The sequence below is a fragment of the Podarcis tiliguerta genome, assembly GCF_965153285.1.
Source record: "Podarcis tiliguerta genome assembly, chromosome: 5".
NCBI classification, from domain to species: Eukaryota; Metazoa; Chordata; class Lepidosauria; order Squamata; family Lacertidae; genus Podarcis; species Podarcis tiliguerta.
In genome coordinates, this window is record NC_139538.1 from 38,430,177 (window position 1) to 38,448,477 (window position 18,301).

Sequence of the window (18,301 nt, forward strand, 5' to 3'; positions counted from 1 at the left end):
GTCTTAAAGGTTTTGAAGCTTCTCTCAGTTCTGGCTTCCTTCCTCGTTAAAGGGGAAAAGTCATACAGGTGACTTTCAGGAGTAGTGAGGTGGCACAGGACTAAGAAGCTTGGATAAATGGTATGGTGTGTTAGGTATCTTGTAGTGGCATTCTACCTGCAACAGCTTTTGCTTTTCACCTTCCATCCCCAATCTTTCTTTTAGTCTGAAGTGGCAGGATACTGACAGCCAAACTACACATTTAGCTGTACATGCATTTAGACAGGCAAACCTAAGCCATCCACTTTGACAGTGATACTTTGAGTTCTTGTGAGTTAAAAATGGCATGAATATTAATTCAGTGTTTCATATTTTTATGCTAATTTGGTTGATTTGGTCAGTTTGACTGTATACAAGGATTGTGCACATGGCACTATAGCTACTGAATTAAGCACCTCAGGCAGCATTCTGAGCTGTTTCTGGAAGAGGGCATTCTGGTGAACTTGTGTGATCTTCTGAAATGGGATACCTTCCTAATAAAGTAAGGCTTTAATCCTAACCCCACTTACCATACCCATTAAATTCAGTAGGATTTGCGAGTGAACATGGATAAGATTGCATTGCAAAACTCTGAAATACATCTCAGAAAGATGAGGGACGTAAAGCTGATCCTAATTCTTGGTGACTAATAAAGTAGTCATCTGAAAATACATTTAGATTTAAAAGTCCTTCAGTTGAAAGAACATTTTATGAAATAACTGCACCATCTTCCCAAATAAAGACAGAATTCATATGATAGAATGAAATAAAGCAGTAGGATCAATTGCTTACAGTTAAAGTGAATTCCAGCTGTAGTGAACAGATCATTTGTATCAGTGTAAGCCTTAATGGAATTTGATGTCTAGAATAAAGGAGTACTTTCTGTATGTCTGTGAAAGAATCTCATAGATCAGGATGTGGAACTTTTCTGGCTCCAAAGGCCGGATCAGTATCAGGCCAGTGGTATGGCCCAATTTAAATGTCATCTGATCACCTGATTGGCAGGTGGGCATGGCCAATTTCGAGGGTATGTAGGGAGCTTTAGGGGAGAGGAGGGGGAAGTTCTGTTCCATGAGTGAAAGTCTGCTTTGTGAGCAGAACAGCAGCATCGACTGTAACTCTAGGTCAGGGGTTAGCAACCTTTTTCAGCCGTGGGCCGGTCCACCATCCCTCAGACCATGTGGTGGGTATTTTTTTTGGAAGGGGGGAATGAACGAATTCCTATGCCCCACAAATAACCCAGAGACGCATTTTAAATAAAAGCACACATTCTACTTATGTAAAAACACGCTGATTCCTGGACCGTCCGTGGGCCGGATTGAGAAGGCGATTGGGCCGCATCTGGTCCACGGGCCTTAGGTTGCCTACCCCTGCTCCAGGTTATGTGACAGCTCCACCAGCGTTGCATGTTGTCATATTGGGCAGGGCTAAGATTTGTTGTTGTCTAACAAGTTGCATATGCCTCAGCAGAAGTGGGAGGGAGGAAAATATTCCAACTCTTTCTTTAGGGTTGTGTTACAGCATATCCCTTTTTATAAATGGGCATCTGGAGATCCCGTTTAGTTGTGATAGCAGGGAGGAGGCTAGGAAGGTAAAAGGTTCCCAATACTAGATTTTGTTTTTTGGCAATGTGCTCTAGATTTGTTCTAAGGTTTCAAACTTATTTTGCTTAATGCTTTCTTATAGAACAATATAATTACAAATGAGAGCTACTTTGATTCCTTAGATATTACCCTGCTTTTACCAGTCTTCCACTTTCTTTTGGTTCTTACACACCTATTCCTTAGTGTTGGTATCTGATATTTATCTCCTTATCCCTATTAGTCCATCTTATGTAGACTGGACAGTCTCCAGCGTAGGATTGTGTCCTTTCTGTGTATAACACTTAACTCACAACTTGGGCTAACACAGAGTAGAGCAGTGTTTCCCCTTTCCATAGTACCTGCTTACTTTTAACATAAAAATGTTATTTGTTTGAATTATGCTTTGCTAAGTCAAACTTTTCTTTTGTGTTTCCGTGTATAGGTTGCTATACTTGCTTCAGCAAGAAACCTCCAGCACTGAGCTGAAAACTGAATGTGCAGTGGTGCTAGGAAGCCTTGCAATGGGTACAGAAAACAATGTTAAATCTCTTCTGGACTGCCATATCATACCAGCCTTACTACAAGGTACCTTCATTTTCATTATTGTTATCCTCTTGTTTGCACAGCATTTGAGAACTAGAAAAAGTTTCTCAACTTGTATTCACAGGGTTACTGTCGCCAGATCTTAAATTTATTGAAGCTTGCCTCAGATGTCTTCGCACCATTTTTACCAGCCCTGTAACTCCTGAAGAACTATTGTACACGGTAAGTTATATGCAACAGGTGTGTTTTCTGCAATAGCTGGTCACACACTGTGGCTCATTTAGAACACACTTGTGTATGAGAGTGTGTGTTGCTGAAAGAATTTTGAACGATGGTGATTGTGAAAGGATTACACACGACGGCATATGTGTGTTGGAGAACTGGCTTCACGGGAACTGGAAGCTAGAAAAGAATTTCTAAAGTTCTGCCGCTCTGTGGAGTAGGAGTGCCTGGCGTGCTCTGGTCCATGGGGTCATGAAGAGTCGGACACGACTAAACAAACAACAACAACCCTTAAGGACCTATATCCGCCATCCTAATATATAAGGCAATTCAAAAAGTGAACTGTCACTACTGCCTGTCACTACTGCCATCTGTTGCAGCAGAAATTTGTGGGACCTTTTCTTATTCGCCCATGTGAGAGGTTTGTGAAAACTATATTATAAACACCAAATAGAAAAGCAAACAAACATTGCACTGCAATGTTATCTGTGTTGTAAAATGAGTTTGAATTATTTTAACTCAAACTGTTGGCAATTTTATTCAGTGTTAAGTTTTGGGAGATATTTATTACTAGATTATGTATTCACAAATTATTTCTTTATGTGAACTAGTAAGAAACCTGTTTCAATTGCAGTGGGAAAATTGGTTAACATTAACCCAGTGTAATACTGATATCTGAGAAAATAAACTCTTGATTTTTAGGATTGAAGGTTCCTATGTTCATTTTCAAAGGAAAACTACTAAACGAGACAACGTGCAGCTTGTAGAGTCTTATTAGAAATCTGAGAAACTCCATTTCTGAAAGGAAGAGCTAGGTTGTCCCAGATCACTTTTCCCTGGAGCCTCCTGTGTGTCTGTTTTTTTCTGAGTTGCTACTGTTAGCAGATCTCCTCCTCATTATGGTGCTAAGTGAGCATCCAGAAGTGAATAAATATTCATTATTCTAAGATCTGGGCCTGTTTCTGGGATTGGATGCTGGAGAGCTTGCCAGCCAGAGGTATGTGATGGAGGAGCAGAGCATTTCTCTGGGGAATCCTCTGGAGGAGATTTGGAAGGGGCATGGAGAGCTGCAGAGATGAAGAGAGCAAGGGAAATCCTTTTGTGTGAGTAGAAGTCTGCTCATGCGATACTGGGTATCTGCCATTGATTTTACTTTTATACAAATTTAGGTGGAAGTTGCTCACTGGGGCAAGACACTATGACCATATAACACTGAACCTGACTAATCTGCACTAGCTGCCAAACTTCCAGGCCCAAACTAAAGTGCTGGTTTTGACCTAGGAATCCTTAACGGCTCAGGACTACAATACCTCAAGGACCATCTTTCCTCCATATGAGCAGCTCAGACCCCGTGATCATCATCTGAGGCCCTTCTGCCTCCTCCATGAGAGATCTGGAGAGTGGCAACTTGAGAATAGGCCTTTTCTGCAGTGGCTTCCCATTTGCAGAATACTCTCCCCAGGGAGGCTCACCTAGCGCCTTCATTACTTATCTTTAGCTGCCAGGCAAAAATGTTTCTTTTTAACCAGACCCTTGACCGATTAACATTCTGTGTCATTTAAAATATGTTTAAAATACATTTGAGGAAGGGGGCTTATTGGTTTGTTTTGTTGTGTATTTGGAGTTAGTCCTCCTGATAAATATTTAAGATGGTATTATGGATTCACATGATTTTTGCAGAGGATTCCCTTAAAACTAGCAATGAAGCATAGGTCACCTTAGTGTCCGCAGATGTTTTCTTTTATAAGTTGGTGGTTTCATTATATATTCATTTGTAAAACTAAATCTGGATCAGTGTTGTGATGCTAGCAAGCACTGGCTCGGTGAATTTCATTGTAAGCTTTAATTTTGTGGTGTTTTGGGAGGGATCCCGTGTAAAATCATGCAAATTCAAAACGATCCGTTTTAATTCTACTGAATGAGACTTTGGGGAAAGCGGTGTGTGTGCTTCCTTTTTCTGTTGGTCTGAGGAGGGAAAGTGACTGGGAGAGAGAAGGAACCAGAGCTGGTGGTGCCAATGGGCCCAAAATGGGACCTTCACAGATTCTGTTTCCAGACATTTCTTAGCCATGCTGAAGGCTATAAGTCTGTTATAAGCAGAGCTGAAATGTCAGTATTCTGAGACTGTTATTGTACTCTCTGCTATCGCTAGATTTCTTCTGAACAATGTCACAGCTGTATAGATTTTGAAAATCACTGGTTAGAGATGGTCAGTTATGAATATATTAAAAATCCCATTATAAGGCTCAAGCTGTTTGTTTCCTTGTGAATCTCAATAGAAAAAGGGAATAACCCAGTGCATGTAGTGTATACACAATAACTGCTTGCTGGTGTTGAAAATTTTAGTTGTAATGTTCAGCTTTCTCTCCTGACTCTTTTAGGATGCTACAGTTATTCCCCACCTCATGGCACTGCTCAGTAGGTCTCGATATACTCAAGAATACATATGTCAGATCTTCTCACATTGCTGCAAAGTAAGAAAGGAGCATGAAACATTCTACTGGGGTCTGTAAAACCAAGTATTCCCTTTTGGTGGGCTTTAAAAATACTGTTTTGTTAAGATAACTTTGTGTGTGAGTGAAACAGTGGGCCTGACGTAGTAGAATATTTTCTTTGATTTGCTTGCAGGGCTAAGCAGGGTTGCTCTTAAAGCAAAATAAAAGGAGAAAATACAAGTTAAGATACACATTTCATTAAAAAATTAGCAAGGCACAAACCTTTCTCAGGGTGACTGTATTATATAAAGGTTTCTCACTAAAGCTCTCAAATCAGCACAACGTGAATGAACCACTCCTTAATTTTTTGCTCTGTAGAACAGTTAAATTTTTGGACAATATTTCAGAACTTGTATATATTCCAGATTTAACCAACCATAGCTTTATTTCTGTTTACAAACTTCTCTCTGCGTCTGTCTGTCTGTCTGTCTATTTTTTAAGAAATTGACTGCCTGAAAATTGGCAGTTATTATCTGTAGAAAATATGTGGTACATGCTTCAAACCTCATTTTCACAGTCCAAAATCTTAACAATATAAATACTTTTCTGGAGAATTATTCCTACTCTGTCTGCTCTTCTGTAGGTGTCATCTCATCTGTGTCTCCAGTATTTGACACCTACAAATGTGTGACAGATGTAGCCATTGTCCCAAGGTTTCTGAGTAAAGTGGCATAGCCATGCATAGCTATATTGTTGCTCCACCCTGGTTTAAAACTTGGGCTGTTATCTTTGAGTCCTTTTCTTTCCCATGTCTGTCCTATAAAGGTGTCCAGTGTGGTGTAGTGGTTAAGAGTGGTGGACTCGTAATCTGGTGAATCGGGTTTGCTTCCCTGCTCCTCCACATGCAGCTGCTGGGTGACCTTGGGCTAGTCACACTTCTCTGAGGTCTTTCAGCCTCACTCACCTCACAGAGTATTTGTTGGTGGGGGAGGAAGGGAAAAAGAGAATGTTAGCTGCTTTGAGACTCCTTAGGGTAGTGATAAAGCGGGATATCAAATCCAAACTCTTCTTCTTATCATTCACCCTGCCATTTCCTACGCCCCACATGTGTTTGGAACTAGTGCAGGTTGTGATTAGGGCAACTCGGTTGAGCTCACCAAGCTTTGAAAAGCCCATGCTTGATACTGAAGATAAATTATTGCATTGTTTAAGGTGGAGCAGATGATTTGGCAATCCAGAAATCTCAAATTATGTCACTGTTCCTCTTCATATGCATTCAGAACCAGATTAATTTTGGAAGAGGCAATCCTAAATCCACAGTTGTGGCAAAACTAGGCAAGGAGGGGGCATTCAAATGCATGATTTCACTGCTGCAGTCTGAAGTGGTATCATGGAAGTAGAACATTACTATCCCTTGCTATTTCTGCATGCCTGTATCAGCCCGTTTTGTGTGACAGATACAAAATGTCCTGCTGTTCAGAGTCTTGTGCAATTATAGCTCAAACAGATGCAAAGGTTACAGAGCGCAAATAAACTGTAGCAGCTGATGTCTGACTGGAGCACGAATTAAATATTTTTTTCAAGGAATGTGTATCATATTAGAAATGAGTCTTGAGTTGCTACTCCCAAATTTCCAGGGTCAAGTTTTCCATACATTGTCTGGCACTTGCATAGAGGTTACTTCCTGAAATATCTGGCTTCACAAATAAAACTTTTATAAACAATGTGTATGTTGATGTTCTGAACTAATTGAACAGAAAATGCTTCCTAAAATGTTTACCCAAAACATTGGCAAATGAGATAATTTCTTGTGACGTTTTTTTGAATGCTGTGTGAATAAGAATGATCAAAATACAATTTTTAGCACCCTAAATCTTAAGTTTTGGCATATAGATTATTTTAGCACAAACAAACAAAAAAGTAGTGAATTGATGAGGTCATACAGAAAATTGCAAGAGTTACAATATACCATTTTAAAGTTTCCAGAAATACTATTAGAATAATGGGGAAAGTCAGCTTATCTGTTTTTAGTATCTTGCTGCTTATCAAGGCCCCCCCCCCCCATTTTTATTCTGCAACTGTGCTCTCCAGAGTTTCATAAATAGTTCAAGACAGTATATTTGGACAGACTGTCTCAAGCAGCTGGTGGTGTGCTGTAATAATGCATAACATTTATTTAGCATTTAGAGTCTCCAAATGTCATTTACATTGTAATCCTTACAATAGAAATATTGTAGGAAGGTAGGTCAATATTTTCCCTATGTTGCAAATTGGGGACTGAAGTGGGTAAACTAGTTACAGCTATACAGCTTAATGCTGTATAGAGTCTTTTATGTTTTTACTAAAACCATGAAATCATTTGAAATCAATTGCAAAATTGTAGAGCAATCCCAATTATCTTATTGAACCTTCAGGAGACTACACATTGAAATCTACACCTGAGTAATTACAGATTGGGGATACTAACAAAGGATTTTAAAACTGAGCAATAGAGTTTGCACAAAAACCTGACCAAAGGCAACCAATTTATACTTGTATTTTACTAGTGAAGAACATTGAGGCTGAAATATAGTAATTCATTAGTGCTAACCCAGTCATTGTAGAAAATTTTGTTATTTAAAAGTCTTCTTTTTTATTTCTTGAGAAATGTATTATTATTTGTTTGTCATTGTATGCAAACAAAAGTCTCAAAGTGACATAACAACAAATTTTAATACAAACAGTAGAATAAGGAGGACAAATTCTACCTCGCTGTACCTCTCCCACAGATCTACCAGTTTATTCCAATCTACCTTTTGTTAATCCCCAATTCGAGACACTTTATGCTAAAAGTAGGTGTTTTTTAAATTTCCTACTCCGTTTCATAGCCTTTACACTAGTTTTCAATCACTGCGTATATCTGATTTTTGAAATTTATGTACTTCTTTTCTATAGAAATGTTTTTCTTTCCTGTATATTCAGTAGTAGTTCCTGAATGCACACAGGGGCCTAGATTGGTCCACTGTATAAAATACTGGACATAGATCCATCTGATAAAGATCAAAATTCAGTTTATAAATCAATATTTGAGAGAACATGTGGGGAGGCGGGGTGGTAGGGGAAGGGAGTTAGGCCCACAGTACTCAGATAAGTTGCAGGTTAAAAAGGAGAAAATGATACTTGACTTTAATTTTATATCTTTTAATATCTGTTCTTCAGCTCCGACACTGGCATAGCTGCGGCTTTAAATCCTCGCCTCAGCCACTTCTATGTGCCAATGTAAGTTTTTTTTCCTCCTTCAAAATGGTATATTAATTGCATTTTATCTAAACAAATTGTCAGTGGTAGTAGCTGAAGTCTGTCTTAAAAGTCCAGATTTTTCACAGTTGTTAACTTGGTTACTTGTTGCATAATGTCAGATTTTTACTTGAGCCAGATCTTGTGTATATATTTTATTGGCTAATCGAGTCGTGTTTTTTTAATAGTAAGAGAAAAGTTTTGCTGCTCTCATTTGGAGCCACTAGCCTTATGAGAGGATTGTGGCAGAAACAACACTGTTGAGTGGTAAATGAAGTAGGGCTGGTTTTTGTAGTATGGATGTTGATGTTCATATCACCAGAAGAGTACAAATAGCCATAAAGTCCAAATTGTCAACCTCAAGCCAAGACTTTCCAGCTATCAACTCCCCACACAATGTACTGTAAATAGAGCAGAACTTTACATCACTCGGGTCGGTTTCTACGGAAAATGACTTTGGGTGACTTAGTCAGTTGAACCTAATTGCACATTAGAGCAGAATTGGGGTGGGAGGGTTCAGTAGTCAACTGCCAGGGAAGGAGCTCTTCCCTTATCCCATTATGAGAATCCATTAGACTCTGAACACAAAGCAGAACCGAGGAATCAAACGTCCTCAACTTATTCTAAAGTTTTAATCCTTTTGTTGTGAGAGAGGCAATCGTTGTGGGTGGCAAAAATAAACTGTGATGGAAACTGGTGGAAACTCTGCACTAGTCTAATTTGACTACAACCAAGCATTGGTAGGCAAACTAAGGCCCGGGGGCCGGATCTGACCCAATCACCTTCTAAATCCGGCCCGTGGGCGGTCCGGGAATCAGCGTGTTTTTACATGAGTAGAATGTGTGCTTTTATTTAAAATGCATCTCTGGGTTATTTGTGGGGCATAGGAATTTGTTCTTTCCCCCCAGTATATAGTCTGGCCCCCCACAAGGTATGAGGGACAGTGGACCAGCCCCCTGCTGAAAAAGTTTGCTGACCCCTGGTTTAAAGTAACATAATTAGTGCCTCGATTTCAGATGGGGTGAATAGGTATTTTACCTTGTCTTTCTGAAATCTAATTGTTTATCTGTATCATAAAAATTTGGACTAGGCATATCTTTTATAATTTATGTTCAGTTGCATTGTGTAAAATATTCTTACTCGATTACGAGTGATCATCAAGGAAAAACATAGTTAGGGAGAAGCTTCTTTTTGAAAGTCCAGCCATAGGCTTACAACCTACCTATTAAAAAAGATACTCTAGGACAGGCTTCCTCAACCTCGGCCCTCCAGATGTTTTGAGACTACAATTCCCATCATCCCAGACCACTGGTTCTGCTAGCTAGGGATCATGGGAGTTGTAGGCCAAAAAAACATCTAGAGGGCTGAGGTTGAGGAAGCCTGCTCTAGGATGAGGTTGAAGGAATAGAGACAGGAAAGATAAACTAGCCATACAACATTTTTTTTCTTTTTAAGCAGCCACCACCACCATATTGGAGTTGCGTATCTTTTGGTTTCTGATATTTATTGCAACAAAACGAATCGGGTGAAAGGATGACTAGTATGTTTGAGGCCATCTAGTTGCCCATGTTTTTCAAATGCAATTTTCTGCCTTTTAAAATCTGACTGTTTTGTATAAATTTATATTTTTGAACTTTTTCATAATCTTTACAATATCTAAAACTTCGACTTGTTGAGGGGAGGGAGAGACAGGAAATACATGAACCCATTATTAAAAGGGTGGGTTGAAAATAAAGTTGTAAATGAACAAAGCAGGCACATATAAATTGCCACAGATAAGTAAAATATCATAGGGAAGAGAATAAAAACAACAAATGAACAACACTATGCTTTAATTATACTCATATATATTGGGATTTCTTTTGACTCTTCTTCATGTCTTCCTATTTAAGGATTCTGCTTTTAAAAGTCACTTGGTAGGCGAGCTGGCAGGATATTTCCTGCAGGGTTTAAACTCTGTTACAGGCTTCCCATTCTGTGATATTAGATGTAAGACACATGTGAGAAGAATTATTGCCTGTGCCTTTCATTGGGGGGGGGAGGGGAATAGGTTTATTAAACAATCTGACATTTGGGGGGAAATTGCAAATTATGAACCTTCTTAAGCATTTTTCAGTGGAAAGGCGGGATACAAATGCTTTAATATTCCCAGTATATATATACGCCTGTCCGTCCTTGTTCCTTGCTGCGTCTCTGTCAGCTCAAAGGCTTTCTTTTCTCACATTCCCACAAAGTTCTTGCAATCTGTGTTCCTTTTTCCATCTTGTGGATTTAGCCTTCTTTTGCAGTATTTTCTGTCTCCAGTTGACAGTTGTCTTTACTAACTTCATGAAGCTTGCTGAGGCTACACATGGACATGTATTCTTTATCTATTTCCTCCAAAAATTGCACCCACTGCCAGACATTCCCCCCCCCCTTTCCGTGAACAGTTCAAGCCCATCCAGGATCTGATAAACTTTGCTGGGCAAAGTGCTTAGTAGTTATATGGTTTTGGCAGAGTTGCCTACTGTTGGTCATGTTCAACCACAGTTTGGTATTTGAGAAATATTTCTTTAGGCTCTGATGCCCAGCTGTCATCCCCAAGAACTGCACAGCTTTAAAGGCTGAGAGCTTCCACTTTAGACACAAAAAATGGGAGTATCGTCACCTGTTCTATATTGTTACCATTACATTTGGGAGAGGGGGAGCATTATCAGAAAGTAGAGTTATGAAAATTAGTTGTCATTGAAGTTGGAATGATCAGTTGTCCATTAGAGATGCACATCTTACAAAGCATCTTTCTTCAGTTTACAACTCCTAGTCTGTCTGTACATTCTTGCATTACTAAATCAGGATATTAAAATGCAAGTAAGAAAATGGCCTGCGGGGTTCTAGAAGCTATTCTGCTCACCCAAAATCTCATGTACTCAGAGTAAACCACTAGATCCTGGTGTCTGCTGTAGGATATGCCATGCCATCAAAATTTCTTTCTAGCCACTATAGCTAGAGTTGATTCCTGCAATAAAGGGAAAGCTGTTGCAGCATCAGACCTTAGGGTTCAAGGTACCTCAGCATCATAGGAGGTGGTAATCCAGTGCATTGTACCGTGTGACATTCGGTGTATGGGTTGGATCCAGAGAATGAAAGGCCACTTGCACAGGTTTTCTTTTCAGGCTCCCTTTCCCTCCACCCCTTGTGCTCCCCCAAAGCCATTCTGTAGCATGGGATAGATAATGGGGGGGGGGTGTCATACAATGGAAGGGAAAACTGGAAGAATTTGGCAGGGCTGTCTTGTGAGAATGGCAGCACTTTGTTCGAGACAACTTTGGACAAGCCTGGATTTTTATCAGACGCTTGCTTTCATATTTTGCTGCTTGTCTTTTGAAAATACAAAAATTGAATAATTTATAGTGCCTGATTAAAAAGAAAATAAATGTTTTCTGAGTCTAATATGAGAAAGAGCACAATTTTGATGAACGAAATTCGTTACAGCTAAACTGCACATTGCATTAAACGTGCAGTTTTGGGTATGTGTCTCAGGTTTTTCCTTTTTAAATTAGCAGTTACCACAGCTTTTCTAATGGAAGCCACCACCACCCAGCTGCCACGTAGCTACTTTTCCATAGCAAATTGCAGCTGTGGTGGGGGGCAGTTTCCTGGGATATTGGTGGAGGGTTAAACATTTCCTTGCAGTTCTGGCCCACTGCCCCCCTCAAATCAGCTGCTACTTTATATGGAAAAGCAGCACAACAGAAAACTCTGCATCTTAGCTCTTACTGGAGTTGCTGGATTCTTTCTTAAAAATTTAGCTTGACTCTCTTTTGGTAGCAATTTTGGAAGATGCTGTAAAAATCCAGTCTATTCTTAGCTTGGAATGAACAATAATAAACTTGGAAAATGAGTAACCTTTCAATTTAGTATGCATTATGTACAGTAAATTAATTATTTCTTCTCCCTTTACATTTAAGGAGCAATGGCTTTTTTTCTTTTTTAATAGGGTCCAGACCATCAGACAGTCCTGTTTAACCATGGAGCAGTGCAGAATATTGCTCACCTGTTAACTTCTACATCTTATAAAGTAAGGCATTAATATAACCTCTATTCTATAAAGTAAGCCATTAGTTTGAATCTTGATGCAGCATCATTGCTGGAGTGAAGAAGTAAGTGCAACAGAAGCTGCTATTTTGGTACAGAAGAGACTGCAAGCGTTTCACTTTTAGCAGTGTGTGTACAGATATGGGGAAACATCACAAAGCATATTTTCCTATAAAGGACTCTTCTGTTGTATACTTGAGAGGCATAAAAAAAGAAGAAAGTGGGAGAGTAGAAGGGAACGTAATGGAAATGGGTGGAGGAAAGTGAAGCTGAAGAAATATCTCTGATGGCATCTTCCTGGCAACATTATGCCTGTCATGAAGTAGCATGCTTAATCATTACTTAATTGTTTTGTTATTCTCCTAATACCAACTACTTGCAACAAATTTAAAATGTAGAAATGTTTAAAATGGCTATAAGCAATTGACCTTGTAAAATTGAAAAGGATGCCAACCTCCAAAAAGAAAGAAAAAATAAGATGAACTACTCAGAACATCACCAACAAAGAAACCATGGCAAACCTGCTCATCTTATTCCATCAGGTGCCCTGGGAGAGGATAGTTTTAACAGGCACTGGTAATTAGTGCCTGAAACTTCAAATTAATTATATGGCAGAAATGGCCAATGGCAGTATTAAGAAAAGATTCAAACAATTAAATTCTTCAAAACAAAGTATATAATGAGTTGAGTCATTTCTGCCTTCATTGAATAACATTAACTTTGGCCCAAGACGACTACTTAGTACATAACATGAAGTAATAAAAGAAAACTAGACCTCTTCAAAGTTAACTTTCCGAAACATAGAAAATAAAGTTGTACTTTATTGAATTCAAGTACAGTGGTACCTCAGGTTAAGTACTTAATTCGTTCCGGAGATCCATTCTTAACCTGAAACTGTTCTTAACAAGAAGCACCACTTTAGCTAATGGGGCCTCCTGCTGCCGCTGTGCCACCGGAGCATTATTTCTGTTCTCATCCTGAAGCAAATTTCTTAACCCGAGGTACTATTTCTGGGTTAGTGGAGTCTGTAACCTGAAGCGTATGTAACCCGAGGTACCACTGTATATGTTTAATATTTAGGGAAATGGAGGAAGGGGATTGAAAGTAAATCCCCGCTGCATGCTGCTTGGGAGACTGCGCAGGCAGAACTCTGTATCTGGCATCTCCCAGCACGTCATTCTTTAGGAAGGTCTTTATTTGCTTCCCCTGGTCAGTTTTAAAATTAACCTGCAAAAATTAGATTAATTACTTAGATAACCATTCGTGATGTTTGAAAACATTCCATGTCATCTAGAATAGTTCTGGATCATTCTCCTAGCATGGAACCTGGTCCATGTCAGATATTATTGGGGACGTGCTATGATGAAGAGGCCTCTTGGAAGAGTTTGGTTGTTTTGGTGGCAAGTGTAGTAAAAGACTGGCCTGAGACCCTGAAAAGCCACTCCCAGTCAGAATTGCCAATACTAGGCTAGATGGACAAGTATAAAGGACTTAGTAGAAAGTAGCTTCCTATGATCTTTTTGAACCAGCCAAATCGGCTTTATACAAAGTTCATTGGCAACTCTGATTTTATCTGTAAATTGAGTAAAAGGATGTGAGGACCTGTGCTACAAATTGTATAATAAATATTCACTGGATACAAATACTCTGCAAGTTCCAAATATTAAGGCTTCCGTTGCATTTTTTTGGAATGGAACATCCTGTAGTTTTAATCAGAAATATGTTCTGTTCAATGCATTTAGACGTTGACTCGTAAAGTTACACTTCCTTAAAAGGGGGGTTTCCTGATAGCTCTGGAAAGTGAAAATCCCCTGTGTGCTTAGCCTTATATTAATTGGCAGTGAGAAACCTTGTGGGCATTTTATTTTGACTCATTATAAGTAGCCAAAGGTCGTTTCTCAAATTAGGCTGCACTGAGCCTGTTTACATTATGTGGGAAAGTAACTGCCCAAGTATCAAATGGAATTATGATTCAAGGGAGGGTAGAGAGTCAAAGAAGAAGCTGATTGACAGGCCCTTGCAGCATGTCAAATGGAAGGGAGGAGAATGAAGAACGTGGGACTGGCAGTGTTAACTCTTGTTCAGCAAAAAAGGAGACTCGCTCATTATACTGATTGGGAAGGAAGCAGGAAGACGTGGGTGAGCACTTATTCTGCACAAACTGGAGTGCATAAAAGTTTCATAGTGAAGGAGAAGATGATTTCTGCTCTAGTGATCATACAGATTCTGTTTTGGCAGAGCTCCCTCCCAGTTTGAGAACTGTGGCTCTAATCACTTAACCCTCCTGGCTTTTTTAAAGGACTTCCTCCGTATTTGCACCACATTTTCAGTGGACTTCTGACAAATATTTAAGTGATAGTAGCTTTGACTGACCTTACATAAAACATAAATTTATAAATGTGTGTTTTTATACAGGTTCGAATGCAAGCCCTGAAATGCTTTGCAGTTCTAGCCTTTGAAAACCCCCAGGTATCGTTGACTCTCGTAAATGGTAAGCTGAGCACTTTGCTGTCAATATACAGATTCACAAAGTAATTGCAATTTTGCTAAGTAATTACAATTTAGTTAATTCCTGACACTTCCATTTTCTCATTTTCAGTGTTGGTTGATGGAGAACTATTACCACAGATTTTTGTGAAGATGTTACAAAGAGACAAGCCTATTGAAATGCAGCTCACATCAGCCAAATGGTAATATTCTTCAGGCTCAAGAAGGAGTAACACTTTAAATCCGGCTTCCTCAACCTCAGCCCTCCAGATGTTTTGAGACTACAGTTCCCATCATCCCTGACCACTGGTCCTGCTAGCTAGGGATCATGGGAGTTGTAGGCCAAAACATCTGGAGGGCCAAGGTTGAGGAAGCCTGCTTTAAATGCTACACATATTTACTTGTCACAAGAAATTATGAATACACAACTATGTCAACCCATACAGCAAATTAGCAAAATCAAAGGGTTGTATTCCACTCTCACCGTGGGACTGCTCAAGAGGATCCTCCAAGCCTCTGGAATAGATAAGGGTGTGAAGGAGTGCTGAAGGTGGGCAGGAGAGGAAGGGAAAGACTTACTTTTGCAAGCAGAATTATGTTCTGCTCACACAACAGCAGCATTAAATACCTGGGCATGCAGATTGGCCACCTAATGTGAAGGTTGCAGATGTTGCTTGTTGTCTTGATAGCATGGTAAGGAGTTGGCGATCTTGGTGCATGTTGGCACAATGACATGGGCAAATGTAGATATGAGGCTCAGGAAGTGAACTTTAGATTGCTAGGTAGGATGCTGATGGTAGCTTTCTCTGAAATGCTCCTGGATCCACGCACAGGTGCAATTTTTCTCCCTCTCATAACATTAGAACTCGGGGACATCTAGTGAAGCTGAATGTTGCAAAGAGTCAGGACCAACAAAACAAAGTACTTCTTCACAGAGTTCATAGTTAAACTATGTAGTTGTGTCCACTTGATCACTCACACTACTATGACACTACCAACAGGGGCTCTTGCTCAGTAGTAGAGTAGACGATTTACATGAAGAAAGTTCCAGCTTCAGTAACTGGCATCTACAGTTAAAGGGGGTAATGGGAGGTCTCTGCCTAAAGCTCTGGTGGCTCATTGGTAGTCAGAATAGACTGTATGGGCTAGATGAACAAATTCTCTGGCCTGTTATAAGCCTTCTAATGTAAGCCTTCTAATGATTTTTTTTTAAAAAAATCTCTGTATATACTACATGTGTCGGTTAATCAGCATTTTGATGTTTCATTGTAGCCTTACTTACATGTGCAGAGCTGGAGCAATTCGCACTGATGATACCTGCATTGTGTTAAAGGTAAGTTGATTAAGCATATAGCTGTACTTAGACAAATTGTGTTTTGCACCAGGGTCTTGCCTAGGAATTTAGGAAGCACTAATAAAGCTGTTCCTACTTGCTGGTGATTAGCAGCTGCTAGTTTTTGCTAGTATGGTTATGAAATATACACCCTCTTTTCTCTTGACCTCTGTTGGCCTGTCCTTGTTAACCGTATGGACCGCAGCAATGTGTTCTATGTGAAGAGTTTTTTGGAGCGGAAGGGTTCTTTAGTTTTTGTTTTTAAAGTTGCATATGTATCATCAATACAACATACCTTTATCAGCTTCTCAGGTTTTGACTAAAGTCAAGTTGATTTAGAAGTTAGTTAGTTCACTATGCTGAGTACACTGCCTTGGATGATGGTTCTGCTGCACAGTTGTTGCCTATGTGAGATGCTCTCCATCCTGGGAATGGAGCAGCCTTGGGATCATACTGAGGAATTTAGGGTAGATTGAATGATACAAAGGGCAATTTGAAAAGCATTTGATGTTGTATGGAGAGTAGGTTATAGCCCTCTTCCAGCAGCTGTTCTGGATGGTGCCAGAACATGAACGAATACCCCTGTTCCTCTGCACTTCACTTACATTGCTGTACCAGAACAAAAAATGTGTTCCTTTCTGGGTTCTATTCACTAGATCAGGAATGCGCAGGGTAGTGCAAGAAGAAGAAAAAACTTGTACCAAGCAAAAGGGTGAAGGAGGAGCAAAGTGATGTATTCTTCCTCTGCCACTCCACACAGTTTTGTGGTGTTCACAGAAGAAAGGGCTTTCCTTCCTAATATGGCTGGAACAGATCCATCCTTCTTCCATCAGCCTAGTCATCTGTGGCTAGCAGCCCAGTCGTTAAATTCAAGCCCGTAGTAGATAAATCATGTTTTGTATATGTTAATATTTAAGGATTAGTACTTGTCTTGGTCTTGATTTTGTGAAGGCTCCCTGTAGGAGAGAGATTACCATGCATTCTGGTGTCACTTTATTTTTCAAAGTTATTGCAGGGGAAGTAGATTGTTTCAGTCCCTATGACCACTACCATAAGTGAATTATTGACCAGTTTGCTTTTGGATAACTTTGTTCCATCTTAAGTGCTAAGTCATTTGGCCTTTACATCATGAAGCTGTGTACGGCAGATCAAGTAAACCTTGGCAAGTCTAAGTGGATATTAGACAGTTAATTTTTTTGCAGGTTCCTAGCTGCATATACATTTGTATTGTTTGTACAAGTTACTTTGATGGTGCTGGAACACTAATGGCAGTGGCTATTTTAAATTTTGCATTTGTACAGAGACTTGTCTAGATCTCTGTGAAGATCTATGCTTAGAAAATGTCTTTTTTATCTGAAAGTTGATCTAAATGACAAACCTAACAAATTTCAAAAGCATGTATAGATGAACTACTTCAAAATAATAATCATAGTTTTTGTACTTTCCAGACACTACCATGTTTGGCCCGGATGTGTAGTAAGGAGAGGCTACTAGAGGAGAGAGTAGATGGAGCAGAAACTCTTGCCTATTTGATTGAAGCAGATATTGAGCTACAAAGAATCGCCAGTATTACTGACCACCTTATTGCAATGCTTGCTGACTACTTCAAATATCCAAGTTCAGTGAGTGCCATCACTGATATAAAAAGGGTATGTCTTCAATAAATTTGGAAACTTCCCAAAAGTATGTGGGGAGATTGTGTGTGAAAAATTAAAATATATAGTAGCTAAGCACTCAGTTCTCATTGATTGGCTAATAATTAGATGCAAGGAGGTATAAGATATCCCAGTTTTCTTTGTTGCTGTAATCAAATGCCTTTTTGTCTGAGTTGTTTGGTGTTGTAATTAGTACGTTCTTTGTAAGATCCTAACTGGATAACTAAACAAAACAGAATGAGTACTACTTGGGGCAAGACACAGAATATAGTCCTAGCTGTATAAACTGTGAACAGTATTCACTGGTACAAACGCAGCAAACATTGACAGGTGCAAATGTGACTCTAATAGGTGGTAGCGGAAGGGGCCTAAAAAGTATATTGCCCAAGGCTTTGGTTTATTTCACGCTCTTGTTACTTAGACATTGGAAATAGGCACTGTTCTATCAACAGCCAAAAGACTGCAATTTAAGTATAACTTGAATTTGATTATTTTTTTAATAGCTTGATCATGACCTAAAGCATGCTCATGAACTGCGCCAGGCTGCATTCAAGCTCTATGCTGCACTTGGAGCAAATGATGAAGATATAAGAAAGAAGGTGAGTCTTGGCGTGAATGTATTTTCCAATACCAATAGCTTGCAGACAGGAAGTGGTACAGTCCAGTCAAAGCAGT

General features: G+C 39.5%; 1 protein-coding gene across 4 annotated transcripts in view; it reads left to right on the plus strand.

The window, feature by feature from the left end:
- The window catches only part of ARMC8 (armadillo repeat containing 8), a 52,672-nt gene that overhangs the window by 20,405 nt on the left and 13,966 nt on the right, over positions 1-18,301 (plus strand). For 2 of the 4 annotated variants that reach the window (XM_083443271.1, XM_083443273.1), the window contains 10 exons: positions 2,044-2,186; positions 2,269-2,366; positions 4,748-4,840; positions 8,000-8,059; positions 12,054-12,134; positions 14,567-14,642; positions 14,751-14,841; positions 15,911-15,971; positions 17,420-17,620; positions 18,130-18,225. In XM_083443271.1, coding sequence (XP_083299397.1) covers positions 2,044-2,186; positions 2,269-2,366; positions 4,748-4,840; positions 8,000-8,059; positions 12,054-12,134; positions 14,567-14,642; positions 14,751-14,841; positions 15,911-15,971; positions 17,420-17,620; positions 18,130-18,225 — 1,000 coding nt within the window. The remainder of the gene's footprint in view (positions 1-2,043; positions 2,187-2,268; positions 2,367-4,747; positions 4,841-7,999; positions 8,060-12,053; positions 12,135-14,566; positions 14,643-14,750; positions 14,842-15,910; positions 15,972-17,419; positions 17,621-18,129; positions 18,226-18,301) is intronic. The other 2 variants (XM_083443272.1, XM_083443274.1) reach the window with 1 other exon arrangement.